General features: G+C 41.4%; 1 protein-coding gene across 1 annotated transcript in view; it reads right to left on the reverse strand.

The window, feature by feature from the left end:
• Window positions 1–13348: 13348 nt before the first annotated feature.
• Window positions 13349–15218, reverse strand: part of bcar3 (BCAR3 adaptor protein, NSP family member) — a 143737-nt gene continuing 141867 nt past the window's right edge. Inside the window, exons 14-16 of the mRNA XM_084311259.1 lie at window positions 15019–15130; window positions 14549–14752; window positions 13349–14125 (exon numbers count right to left, since the gene is read on the reverse strand). Of these exons, the coding sequence (XP_084167385.1) occupies window positions 13944–14125; window positions 14549–14752; window positions 15019–15130 (498 nt within the window). The 3' untranslated portion in view covers window positions 13349–13943. The remainder of the gene's footprint in view (window positions 14126–14548; window positions 14753–15018; window positions 15131–15218) is intronic.

Raw genomic sequence — 15218 nt, forward strand, 5'->3', positions numbered from 1 at the left:
GAGGGCTGCAGAGTGGCTGGGGGCGATTTCATTGGCTGGTGAAGGGCTCACACTGATCACTGATTGGTGGTGATGGAGATAAGGGAGAGGCCAATGGTGAGAGAGAGAGAGAGAGAAGTGGGGGAGGGGCTGAGAGGATAGGGCTTGAAGGGAGGTTGCATGTCCGCATGCATGTGCATCCATGATACATCCATGACCAGCAAAGACCCATTAGACCACAAAAGGGAGAGAGGTGCGTTCTGGGTAGTGTAGGCAGGAGAATCAGAAGGCCTCGTTGCTGAAACTTGGAGAACTACAGAACAAACCAGCTTAATCTAGCAGCATGACCAATCAATCACACAAACTCCATCCTTCCTGTTAGAATACCTTGCTCTGCTCATCACCTGTTAGAACACCTGGCTCTGCTGTAGTTCATCACATGCCAGCAGCCAATATACTTCTAATTCTAAACACAACAGAGTGGAGCCAACTAACATCTCATTCTGTGTTCAGGATCAGACTTGTCTGTAGGTTACCCACTTAACACCTTCCAGTCTGAGGGCAGCCATTCTGGCTTTGTTATTCAATGTGCCAATGAGAGAGAGATATTATTATTAATAGTCGAGATACACTTAAAATTTTGACGGAGAGATACAATTTAGCACAAACAGTTCTAAAGATATGAATGTTTCTCGGCATATTTTCACACCGCCAACAAAGTAGCACACTGGGTCCGTTGTCTCGGCCTCACCGTCTCTGACACCTGAGACCTCGGTACTGAAGCCACTCCCCTGCGACACAACTGTAGTTCTTTCTACTGTGTCGGAATAAATACTGTCGAACAATCTAACAATAATTAACACATTTACAAGTCGTATTAAGTTTTGCAAATAAGGTAACATTTGTGCTAGGCTAGCTTGCAGCCGGAGAGCTTTCTACTGAACACACAGAGAGGACACTAGTATCTGTCTACTTGTCTGACTCTGGAGAAGACAGTAAGAACATCTCCCATAATGTTGGCGTGTTCCTTTAAGAATAGAGAGCCTGGAGGGTCACTGCAGGTCAAAGGTCGTGTCAGAATGAGAATGTGATGTGTTTGTCTCAGACAGTGGAGCCGACACTAACAACTCCGCTCAAACCCTCCTCCTCATCCTCATCATCATCGTTATCTCTGTGTGTGTGCCGTCCGCCTGCCTGCGCCACTCTGCTGCTCATAGCCGTAGCGTGTCACTTCCTGCCTGCTGTAGCGTGTCACTTCCTGCCTGCCGCCTGTGTGTGTTGTGTCAGTAATGTGTGCGTCTCGTTCTCTAATGAATGCTCAGCATGTGTGTTTGTTATCAGCTCACTGCTAACATCTGTACTGTAGAGAACAGACTAGATGAACAGAGACAGAACATCTCCTCCCCTCCTCTCCTCTGATCCCCTCTCCTCTCCTCCCCTCTCCTCTGATCCCCTCTCCTCCCCTCTCCTCTCCTCCCCTCTCCTCTCCTCTCTGATCCCCTCTCCTCTGATCCCCTCTCCTCCCCTCTCCTCTCCTCTCTGATCCCCTCTCCTCTGATCCCCTCTCCTCTCCTCTCCTCTCCTCCCCTCTCCTCTCCTCTCCTCTCTGATCCCCTCTCCTCTCTGATCCCCTCTCCTCTGCTCTCCTCTTATCCCCTCTCCTCTGCTCTGCTCTCTGATCCCCTCTCCTCTGCTATCCTCTCCTCGCTTCTCCTCTCCTCCGCTCTTCCCTCCTCTCCTCCCCTCTTCCCTCCTCTCCTCCCCTCTTCCCTCCTCTCCTCTCTTCCCTCCTCTCCTCTCCCCTCCTCTTCCCTCCTCTCTTCTCCTCTCCTCTTCCCTCCTCTCCTCTCCACCAGTCAGTGTGTTGGTTGTAATACCACCAGTAGACCACAAGGTGTCTCCTCCACACTGAGGCACAGGACCTGGAGCTTTCATCAGGAAACTAAACAAATAAATAAACAAACGGACAAACAGGACAACATCAGCACCATGAAGCAGGACAGAGGACAGCCAGCAGGACGTCTCATCACTGGACTGGTTCCCAGTTTAACCAGTCTACCCTGTATACCACAACCATATCCCCCCACACACACACACACACACAAGTTTGACTCCATGTTTTACTCACACACTATGTCTCCCAGCAGCCACTGCTTCCTGTTCTGCTCAAACCCGCCTCCCTGATGACAACATTCCTCTGTTAAATGAGTTGTATTTGTGAATGTGAGGACAAACACACACACACACACATACATACATGTAAAGATATGTATAATTATGCATATGAATGGGAGAGTCTACATGTATGCGTGTGTAGTTTTAGTTTTTTTTAATCATTGAATGACTTGTATGTTAACTTTTATGTCATACTGAATGTGTTACCATGGTGACTGAATGTGTTTCCATGGTGACTGAATGTGTGTCCATGGTGATTGTTTTATGGTTTTGATTGACAGGCAGCAGATCCTATGCTGTTGCTTTTTAGTAGCCGTTCCAGGTTAATTCGTCTCGAGAGGCAAAATGGCACAAGTGGAAGAAAGCAACCAGTTGTAACCATGGTTACTGTTGTTAGGGACAACTAGGATTAAATGAAAGCAACCAGTTGCAACCATGGTTACCGTTGTTAGGGACAACTAGGTTTAAATGAAAGCAACCAGTTGTAACCATGGTTACCGTTGCTAGGGACAACAAGGTTTAAATGAAAGCCAGTTTTAACCATGGTTACCGTTGTTAGGGACAACAAGGTTTAAATGAAACCCACCAGTTGTAACCATGGTTACCGTCGTTAGGGACAACAATGTTTAAAAGAAAGCAACCAGTTGTAACCATGGTTACCATCGTTAGGGACAAGGTTTAAATTAAAGCAACCAGTTGTAACCATGGTTACTAGAAGTGTAACAGTACGTGTATTCGTCCCGCGACTTCATGGTACAGACGTCACATTTAGATGATGAATAAAACGTTGAAGCTTGTAAAGGCATGATGACAAGCCGACGTAACAAATTAACTGCACACTCTAGTCTGCACTGGGCTGTTTCTCCCCCCCTCCTCCCCCTCCTCCCCCTTACTACAGGTGTCCCTGAAACAAAACCATTAATGAATGATATGTTTGTAACACAGCAGGCTCATTATAATAGGCTGAACATTTTCATAGTTTTCTTGTTCGCCTAATAATGTTAACCAATGAAAAGACACACACACACACACACCAACGTTCTTCCGCGTTACTTTCCCCTCCCAGCTGACCCAAAAAAAACGCAAACGTACTTTTGCTGATCTGGTCCTCTGAGCTCCTCTCCAGTCGAGCTGCAGTGTTTAAATCCAAACTATTGATAAATCCTCTGCCATTGTTGCGTAACATGGCATCTCTTCTCTAGAGTCTTCTTTCTCTGCTTCACATGAAGTTAAATCTACTCTAGAAGTGAAACTGAAACTATACACCGGTGGGGGCACTAGGCAATTAATTTACTCAAGTGGATTCCTGAACACTTATCACTGACTACCGCGGCAAGCCTAGGTGGAACTAAGTATAACTTGATACAAAATAATTATATTTAATAATTATTATTATAATAATTATTATAAATATATAATAATCTTTATACACATTTCTTTACTGTTGTACCGAACTCGTACCGAACCGTGACCCCAAAACCGAGGTATGTACCAAACCGTGGCTTCTGTGTAACGTTACACCCCTAATGGTTACTGTTGTTAGGGGCAACAAGGTTTAAAAGAAAGTAACCAGTTGTAACCATGGTTACCGTCATTGGGGACAACAAGGTTTAAATGAAAGCAACCAGTTTAACCTTGGTTACCGTCGTTAGGGACTAGGTTTAAATGAAAGCAACTAGTTGTAACCTTGGTTACCGTCGTTAGGAACAAGGTTTAAATGAAAGCCATGCACTTTGCCCTCTGCTATGCTATGTCTTCCTAACATGGAGGAAGAACAATAACTTTGTCTTTTGTACTGAGTCCTTTTCTAACATAATGCAACAATGTTGCTTTTGCATGACTCCTGTGTTCAGCGTCAACTTGTCTCAATGTTGTTGTTTTATTTTGTTTTTAACTTGGGACCAGTATTAGTGCGGTTGGTGTGTTACACATGAAACGTATTTATGCAACTTGGTTACAAGTGACTTGACGTAACACCAAAGGTTCCTAATAAAATGATGTCATTGTCCTTCAGTAGGTGCATACGTTACGTTCAACACCAGCCCCCTGTTCACCTTGTCGTCTCTGTGTTTCTGATCTGATGAACCAACCTGTTCAGAATAACTGCAGACATGTTGCTTTCACTCATAGAGGTACATAGAGTGATGTCATAGAGATATATAGAGTGATGTCATAGAGGTTCATAGTGACATGTTAGATTATCGTGTTTTCAGCCTTCATCTGGTCTTCCGTGAAGTATCTGCATTGTGTTTATTTAGTATTGTTGAGGCACTCGTTCGGTGGAATCAGGGTTCGAAATTAACGGGGGCTTGGGGCATAATGCCCTTGAAAATGGATAAAATGCCCTCGAAAATCAGTTAAGGGGGGCACTTAATGCCCCCGACAGTTTACTAATTATATATATATATTTATCCGGTAATGGAGCGTCTGTGTATCGTATACGGTTCAGATGACGCGCAAATAAAAAAAATCATTTGGCGGAGCCGGTGTTCTGCACTGGCTGCAGCAGCAGCAGCAGCCAGGTGCTAGTCAGTTTGTGTAAAAATGGCACGCACAATATAAATCAATCTTCATTACGACTTTAAAAACATAGCCATTAACATTACATAGGCCTACACACATCTTGCCATAGCGTTAGCAGTTTGTACAATGTTTGTAGCTGTTAGCTAGCTAGCCCTTCACAACAACAGCTAACACCGTAGCTACTAGCTACTGTAGCAGAGGAGGAAATGGGAGTCTGAGAGGCGGGGTGTTTAAAGACAATGATAGGCGTTTATTCAACATCCAAGAAGGCTAACATACAACTGTGTTTTACTAACTCCAACCGGGACTATTGCCGCTTTCGCGCTGCTTGTTGACGTTATGAACTGCTCCTAACGTGACCGGAGCTGAAGGTGGCGGTGCCACACGCTAAAATGTCCGTGGGGACCCGGCGCCAACCCATAGATAGTTCCAACTCACCGAATTACGTAATCCACCACAGTTGCACTCAATATTTAAATAATGTTAGTCTAAATATATGTAGACAGAAACACAATAATTTCAAGCAGAAAACGAATCTTTCCATTAAGAACTGACAAGCAGGGAATTTAAACATGGTTGACATTGTTTTTGTGTGTTTATATTAATTAAAGAAAGGAAAGTCTAGTGCTGGCTGAGCATATTGTTTGTTTGCACTAAATTAATACTTTGACAAATGTAGCCTATATTTTTCAGTCAGTTCGGTCTTTGTGTGCCAAACATTATTTAAGGCTGTAAACACTGTAAACCTTTTATTTTATTTTTAATAAATGAGAAACATGTTTAGATTTTAGTGTTATAGAAAAAGAAAGCAATACGCTTGGACCAGCACTCACAGATTTTGGTATATTTAATGGCAGCCTGAAACAAACATGTTTGTTTCAGGCTGCCATTAAATATACCAAAATCTGTGAGTGCTGGTCCAAGCGTATTGCTTTCTTTTTCTATTATACTCGACGGGATTTTAGCACCCAGTGTTATAATTTGTGAGCGCAGTCTATCTTGACTTTTAGATTTGAGTGTTACATTTTTTTTAATAAAAATTAACGTATATCGAACTGAAAACCGTGACCCCAAATTCGTGATATGAACCAAACCGTCCATTTTGTGAACCGTCCCACCCCTACCGTTTATCATAAAAATTCAGTGCCCCCGAAATACAAAAAAAAGCCCCCGAAAATCAATTAAGGGGGGCAAAAAAAGCCCTTGAAAAAAAATGTTAATTTCTAACCCTGGGTGGAATTGTGTCCACCCACGGACTCGCATAGGTAGGTACATGATTCATAACACAAAGTACATCAACACACATTGCAGTCACATCTGTATACATCAGTCAGAAGTTAAAGTATAAAGAATAATATAAAATATATTTAGAAAATTTAAATGACAAATAAGTTGGTGTTTGAGGGAATCACTCACAAGTAGACATAGTAGGCTATGGCCGGTGTGTGCAGTTGTCGGATGCAGATTTTATTATCAGCTAATCAGGGCGTACAGTAGTCTCGATGGATCCTTAATCTAATTTTAGGGCTACATTGATAATCTCAGTCTTACATGGACATGAGCATTTGACTGTAAAGGTATCAATTAGTGGGAAGGGTTGTAGGGTTTCAAAGTAAGTAATAAATGGTTTACAGTATTGGATAAATGTTTTTGTAGATCCTCATAAGCGTGAACTTAATCTTTTCCAACTTTAAAAAGAGCATAATATCTGTAAGCCACATACAGTAGCTATTTTAGGAGGGGCAGGAGATTTCCATCCCAGCTAAATCCTACATCTTGCTAGCAGTGTGGTAAATGCTATTGTAACAGAACTAGGAGTGTTTAACTGTCCAATATTTAGTGGAACTCTAAAAATAGCTGTCTGGGGGGAGGGCTCAAGCCGGATTGAGAGGACCTCAGATAGTATCTTAAAAATAGCAGTCCAAAAAATATGCAGTTTAGGACACGACCAGAACATATGTGCGAGACTGGCTGGAGAAAGCGCATCGGTCACATGTATCTTCCACATCAGGATATATCTCCGCCAGTTTGGATTTGCAGTGGTGGAGTCTATGGAAGACTTTGAATTGGATGAGGCCTAATCTAGCGCAGGTGGTTGAGGTGTTAATCTATTTTCTTAGACTTTTGTTTTTCCTCCTTCATTTCATTCTGTATTAGACCTTTGTTTATGTAAATAAACTATCCTTTTTTATATAAACAGTCCGAGTCATTGTACTATTGTTCCAAATGCACCGGGAGAGAGATAGGGGTGTTTTAGCCAGTAATCCGTGCGAGTACGGAATTACACCACAAACGATTGCCTCAATGAAAAATAACACAACGCAGAGGATTGAGAGATGGCACGGACAGAGGCTGATAGCGATTAAAGACCAGGCTGAAACGCAATTTCTTATGCGCTGTACCTCTGCTCATCTGGACTGTGGTTTGTTGCACCGTCCTGTACAGTACAGGACCAGTACAAAACAGTGCAGGGAACATTGACGTGTGAACTGTGATCAGAGAAATGACAGGACTGTGTCTCTACAGGAGTTCCAGTATGTTTATTTTTCAATCTCATTCCACAGCAGTATCATATAAACAACATTATTAAATGTTATATTATACTCATCTTTTTACAACAGAATATATTACAGACTCATCAGTTCAAACTATATTTACATCTTTTAGTCTCTCACACTCAACAACCTGCATCGTCGCTCCAATATGAACCACTTCATCACTTTAATAACATCTATACATCATTAGAAAGATGGGGGAGAGAGAGAGAAGGAGAGAGAGGCAAAGTGAGTGAGATAGAAGGAGAGAGAGACAAAGTGAGGGAGAGAGAAAGAGAGAGAGAAATAGAAGGAGAGAGACAAAGAAAGAAAGAGAAACGGTAAGAGACAAAGTGAGAGAGAAACAGATAGAAATAGAAAGACAAACACTTAAAAACATTAACAATGAGAATAAATGATACAACCAACAATATTTTCTTATTAGTTTAAAGCTGCAGTTTCTGTTTCTGCTTTAAATTAAATAGGATTACAAAGTGAAAACACCTCACATCATAATCACACACGTCTCACAGAATTACCCAGAAACACCCTGGGCTGCGTCAAGGTCTGGACATTTATACTAGCCACTTCCTGTGTGTCTTATCAAGATAACATCCAGATATAATGTACTGTACACCTGGCCACATTAATACATCTTTGTTCACCAGAAAGATGATTATATCTGTCCTGCAAAATGACTTTTTGATTGTAATGCTTGTGTCATGTGAGGTTTGTGGAGACGTTTACACTCAAACCACCTCCTGAGAAATCTGATTTGAATCCAGCCTCAAGTGGCTTGGTTAACTGTCTTGTTAGCCGTCCAATCAGATCAGCTCAAGATGTATAAAGATATCCAATAAGATCAGCTCAACACATATAAGAGTCTTGTTAGCTGTGATCAGCTCATCTTCATTGGGAAAGTCTGGGAGTGTTCCATATGTGGATTTTATGGTGTTTTTTTGTTCTTGATTCATTGTGATGTTTCTTCTTGACTTGTAAAGCCTATGGGGCAATTCCATGTGGTTTCGGGCTACAAATACATTTGATTTGATCTTGTTAGCTGTCAGATCAAGACGTTATAAAGTGTATTGTTAGCTGTCAGATCAGATCAAGACGTTATAAAGTGTCTTGTTAGCTCTGATCAGATCAAGACGTTATAAAGTGTCTTGTTAGCTCTGATCAGATCAAGATGTTATAAAGAGTCTTGTTAGCTCTGATCAGATCAAGATGTTATAAAGTGTCTTGTTAGCTCTGATCAGATCAAGACGTTATAAAGAGTCTTGTTACCTCTGATCAGATCAAGACGTTATAAAGTGTCTTGTTAGCTCTGATCAGATCAAGACGTTATAAAGAGTCTTGTTAGCTCTGATAAGATCAAGACGTTATAAAGTGTCTTGTTAGCTCTGATCAGATCAAGACGTTATAAAGTGTCTTGTTAGCGCTGATCAGATCAAGACGTTATAAAGTGTCTTGTTAGCTCTGATCAGCTCAGGTCTACAGATCTTGGTCATTGACGGAAAGCTCTGACAATCCAGTGTCATTAACTCTTGTCACACATGCATTCAGACAATGAGCATACTCACTCACACACACACACACACTATATTCACTTAGGGTTTTTAAACCTGCACAATGTAACTGTAACTTTTTTGCGCATTCCTCCATTTCAGATGAGACAAGGTCCTCCCCCACTGAACCAAGCCATTCTGATTTGACTGGTTCGCTGACATGAATTAGGCACTGATCTGCATATTTCAGCCCCTGGTTGTAGCCACCGCCCACAATCAACAATTCGCTCAACAACAGAGCGAGTGGAAATAATGCAAAAGCGGTTTCCCTGCTGGTGGAGAGGGAGCGGGAGAGAGAGCGGGCGGGTCCGTGTACGTTTTGATAGTTCGTTTTTCATTTCAAACGGAAAAACGGAAAACGAAAAAAAACGGAAATACGAGGTGATTTCCTATTTCTGTTTGAAACCAAAATCGAAAAAAGCGGGGGGAAACAGAAATACGGAGCTGTTTTTCGTATTTTGGTATCAGAATCAAATGAAAAAAAGGAGTAAATAATGGGCCGTGTACTTTTGATAGTTCGTTTTTCGTTTTTGATGTGAAGAATGGAGAACGGAACCACGTGACAAGTACATTTTTCAATGTAAAAGCCATGCACGATCTAACGTTAACGTATAATATGTATAACGTTATGAATAAATACACATGCATACAGATCTATACCAGGGTAACGTTATATACATACATTTTTTGTTTTGTGCATTTCATTTAGACATGATATTGTATGTGAAGTAATAGCCTAATAATATGGAAATTGGTCTGTCCCAAATAGTGTTGTCTAAACGCACGTTACCCAACAGATATCCTAGTTCAGTGGTCAGCAATAGGCGGCACGCAGGCCGAAATAGGTCCGCCAGCAATAATATCTGCCGGTCAGATTATTTTGAGAATATGATTTGTGATGAAGACTCGCTTTATTGTATCGGAATCGGGAGACTTAAGGTAAAGTTAGAAAGATATTCACAGATTCGAATTTCCGCGGTCAATAATTCTTAAGCGAAATGTTTTTAAAACACAAAGGACACCTCTTTCCTATCGTAGTAAGGTAGACAATGAGCTACATAGATCAATATTATTATTATTATTAAATGTACAGCTCCAAGGCCGGCTCGCCTCGTTTAGGTGAAAATAAGGTTGTGGCTCATTGTCTACCTTAAGGCGAGACACTGCAGGTGAATAGTCAAATATACTTTTTTTGTTGATTTTGAGATTTTGTTATAATTTGCTTCCTAAACATGTCTTCTATGAAACTAGTGACAATAAAACGTCAATAACACACATTTAGTTGTTTATTTTACATCATTTTGCCTTATTGCATCCATAAATGTGCACATATTTAATGGGGAAGTGCCTCATTTGCATATATAAACATACATTTCAGAAAACTTGCAATATATTTTTTCTTAGTTTATATGTACATAACAAATTGGGAAAGTTTCATAGTGATATTTATTCAAATATTTTTTGCCTATTAGGGGGTACTACAATGTACTACACTGTTTGTAGCCTGTGTGTAGTTCTGTTCAGTTCAATAACATCATTATTATTATTATTCAGTTATCAGGCATGTGTTTAGGTTGTCTATTACTAATGGTTTGATTAGGTATTGTGTTTGTAAATATCTGTTTAAAAAAAAAAGGTATGGCATTTTACAATACAGAACTTTAAAGGCGTTTTCCCAAAAATGAGTTTTAAGAGTTTTTCCTCATACTCTGAGCCAGAAATCTCCACTTCAGTAGCACTCACATACACCAAACCTTCCAGTTCTATTCATATCTATGTTCTGAAGGTATTTACAGAAGGGTTTGTTGATATCGCATTCATACCCTGATTTATATCACATTTTATTCCTAAAAACATGGCGAAATATGGAATTTTACCATAAAAATGGACTGAATGGAATATTTTTTGATTTATGGAGTGATAAAAAGAGATATCCAAAATCCCCTCTGTAATAACCTTTGGCTCTAATATGTCAACAAAATTAAACTATAATTTTGAAAATGGCTTTATCCAATGTTCAGATTTCTGTCCTGGAATTATATGCAAATTAGTGCATATTTAAGTAGATCATGCCTCATTTGCATATTTAAACATACAATTTCAGAAAACTTGTAATACAAAAAAGTCTTGTCTTAATATAAGTAATCAACTGGGGAAGTTTCATTGTGATATATATTAGTTAATTTTTTTACCCTATTCACCTGCAGTGTCTCCCCTTAATACGATAGGAAAGAGGTGTCCTTTGTGTTTTAAAAACGTTACCTAAATCTCCCGATTCCGATACAATAAAGCGAGTCTTCATCACAAATCATATTCTCAAAATAATCTGATCGGCAGATATTATTGCTGGCGGACCTATTTCGACCTGCACTAGGATATCTGTATAACGTGCGTTTAGACAACACTGCTTGAGACAGACCACACAGGCTATTTCCATATTATTAGGCTATTACTTCACATAAAATATCATGTCTAAATGAAATGCACAAAACAAAAAATGTATGTATCATAACGTTACCCTGGTATAGATCTGTATGCATGTATTTATGTATTTATTCATAACGTTATACATATTCGTTAACGTTAGATCGTGCATGGCTTTTACATTGAAAAATGTACTTGTCACGTGGTTCCGTTCTCCATTCTTCACATCAAAAACGAAAAACGAACTATCAAAACGTACACGGCCCATTATTGACTCCTTTTTTTCATTTGATTCTGATACCAAAATACGAAAAACAGGTCCGTATTTCAGTTTTTCCCCATTTTTTCGATTTTGGTTTCAAACGGAAATAGGAAACACCTCGTATTTCCGTTTTTTTTCCTCGTTTTTTCGCTTTTCCTTTTGAAACGAAAAACGAACTATCAAAACGTACACGGACCCAGGCGGTGGGGGGGGAGAGAGGGAGAGACCGACGGATAGAGAGGGAGAGAGAGACTCTCATACGGAGCATTTACACACACTCCCGACTGCGTGTGTGGGGAAACACACGCGCGCTCTCAGAGCATCGCTCCTCTCTCTCTCTCCCTCTCTCTCTCTCTCTCTCCCTCTCTCTCTCGCTCGCTCGTTCTCTGCTCTCTCTCTGTCGGCACTCACGTTACGCCAACCTGTTGCAAAATATCATAGCGCACACGCACACTCCCACGCGTATTCCGATCCGTGCAATAATATTCACGGGGGTATATATTGTCATTTGAAACAAGTTACCAATGCATTGTGCCGTGGGATTATGTCGTTCCCTCCCGCGGCGAAATTAATTAGTCTCCCTCTCTATCGCTCTCTCTGTCTGCCAGTGTAGACAGTGGGTGACTGTCATACAGCGCAGTATGGGCGGAGCCCAGCCAAAAACAGCTTGGAATCTTGAAGGGTAGAAAATGCTGCTCTACAGAACTTGATTAGAAATACAAAACAATGAATTAAAGAAAAAAAAAATACTTACAGATGTGTTCCATAGACTCACAGGAATTGTGTAAAATTGCCCAAATAGTGAAAGAAATAGTAAGATAGTTCCCCTTTAACTCCAGTTGTGTGAACAGACAGGGATGACGTGGAATCTGATTGGACAGCCATACGAAGATAAGATCTGATTGGACAGTCATACGCATATCCGTCACACAATAATACACGCTAATAGTACAAATATCTCATCTATCTTATCAAAGGGCTAAAAACAGCCAACTTCCTGTTTGTGTGTGAATTATGTGTCATTATCATTATTATTATTATTATTATCATATTATCCTGAATTTTAACAAGTTAATATACACCACCAGATGCTCTCTATCTCTCGGTCTCTATATCTCTCTCTGTCTCTCTATCTCTGTCTTTCTTTCTCTCTCTCTATCTCTCTTAGCCCTTTCACACCGGCAGGGCTCCGGTTCAAGCTCCGACTCCGTTCTGGAGCCTCTGAACCTTGGTGCTTTCTAGCAAACCAGCCCACGTTTACACCTATTTAAGCAGAACCAACGTTCCACCGTCCTCCGTCATCAATGGGGGGCGTTACTCGGGCGGAAGTAAACACAACAGTGGCAAAATGCTGTGTGCAAAACAGTTTCAAAGGTTCGGCATTGCATCTGCACCATGCTGATCCATTCAACAGGTAGCACTGAAACGATTTGCGACTGATCTCAAAATGAGATTAGATTCAAATGTATTGTCATTATACAGCACAAGTACAATACACCATCCAACCAGAGTGGATAAATAAATGCATAAATGAATGGAATAAAAAAAAAAAAAGATTCAAGAGCCAATCGCGCAGTCGTTCAGTATTGACATTACTAAATGAGATGTCATGCTATTATGTCATGTTCTACAGTAGGAACTACTACTATAATACCTAATAAGACAAGTCATTACAATAATAGAAGCCTACTTTGCGGGAACAATTAATTTTGCACATATACAGTACGTGTGTGCTCGCACGCTGAGGCTGTCTCATTAAGCCTTTCTCCACGCATTTATTTATTTCTGGAGCATTTATTTATCCACTCTGGTTGGATGGTGTATTGTACTTGTGCTGTATAATAACAATATATTTGAATCTAATCTCATTTTGAAATCAGTTGCAAATTGCTTCCGCGCTACCTGTTGAATGGATCAATTGAGTGCAATGCCGAACCTCTGCTGTTAGCCGTTTTCGCTTGTCTTCACAGCCTAGAATATGACACGCCCACTTATGATGTCACGGTTCACAAGGAAAAAACAATTATGTGTGTTTCATTGTATCTTGTGTGTGTGCATCCTCGTATCTTGTGTGTGTGTGTATCATCGTACCTTGTGTGTGTGTGTATCATCGTATCTTGTGTGTAGTACCTTTTGTGTGTGTATCTTGTGTGTGTGTGTATCATTGTATCTTGTGTGTCTGTGTATCATCGTATCTTGTGTGTAGTATCTTGTGTGTGTGTTTCATCGTATCTTGTGTGTGTGTCGTATCTTGTGTGTGTGTGTGTGTATCTTGGTATCTTGTGTGTGTGTGTATCATTGTATCTTGTGTGTGTATCATGGTATCTTGTGTGTGTGTGTATCATTGTATCTTGTGTGTGTGTGTATCATTGTATCTTGTGTGTGTGTGTATCATCGTATCTTGTGTGTATTTGTATGTGTATCAGTGTGTGTGTGTGTGTGTGTGTGTGTGTGTGTGTGTGTGTGTGTGTGTGTGTGTTAGATCTGGGTGGTGATGTGCGTCTTGGGCGGTTCCAGTTTCCGCGACAACGCGGTGAGGATGAGGGTGAACTTGTTGTAACGATCCGATTGGTTGACAGACGCTCCTCGACTTCCCCATAGTAACCGCAGCTGGAAGTCTGTCTGGAACACCTCCAGCAAGTCTGGGTCGCCATGGAAACCTACACACACACACACACACACACACACACACACACACACACACACACACACACACACACACACACACACACACACACACACACACACACACACACACACACACACACACACACACACACACACACACACACACACACACACACACACACACACACACACACACACACACACACACACACACACACACACACACACACACACACACACACACACACACACACACACACACACACACACACACAGGAGAGGGTCAGGTCCTGACAGCTCCTCAACAGACGGACTGTGTTGATGTTCATTACATTCCAGGCAGCTGTTGGTGTCAGGAAGCTGGACTCTAGCTGCGTGTGTGTTAGTGAGTGTGTACATCTATTATTACCGTGTAGCAGTGTGTGTGTGTGTGTTAGTGAATGTGTACATCTTACCTTGTAGCAGTGTGTGTGTGTTCTCTGTGTGTGTCCTGGACTGGCCTGCTACACCGCGGGCGGCCTCAAGGTGGCGCAGCATGATGTCACAACCCTGGTCACTGATCTCCCAGAGCTCCGCCCCTTCCTGGGTGAACGATGGGCGCTCCATCAGGGAGAGGAGGGGCAGGAGGAGAGGGACACATACTACAGGAGGCAAAGAGGCTGAGAGACAGAGACAGAGAGAGAGAGAGAGAGAGAGAGAGAGAGAGAGAGAGAGAGAGAGAGAGAGAGAGAGAGAGAGAGAGAGAGAGAGAGAGAAACATGGTGAGAAAGAGAGACATGGTGAGAAAGAGAGACATGGCGAGAGAGAGAGAGAGAGATAGACAGAGAAAGACATGGAGAGAGAGAGAGACAGAGAGAGACAGAATTGAGTGTGTGAATGTGAATTTGTGCATGTGTGTATATGTGTGTGAGTGTGTGTGTAGTACCTGTTCCTTCATACAGGTGTGTGTAGAAAGGTTTGAGGATCTTCTCGTAGCTGATAGCCGTCTGAGTGAAGCTCCTTCTTAAGGTGGTCCATGTCTGCTCCAAACGACTGATCTACACACACACACACACACACACACACACACACACACACACACACACACACACACACACACACACACACACACACACACACAGGTAA

The sequence above is a fragment of the Notolepis coatsorum genome, assembly GCF_963971535.1.
Source record: "Notolepis coatsorum genome assembly, chromosome: 3".
Taxonomy (NCBI): Eukaryota; Metazoa; Chordata; class Actinopteri; order Aulopiformes; family Paralepididae; genus Notolepis; species Notolepis coatsorum.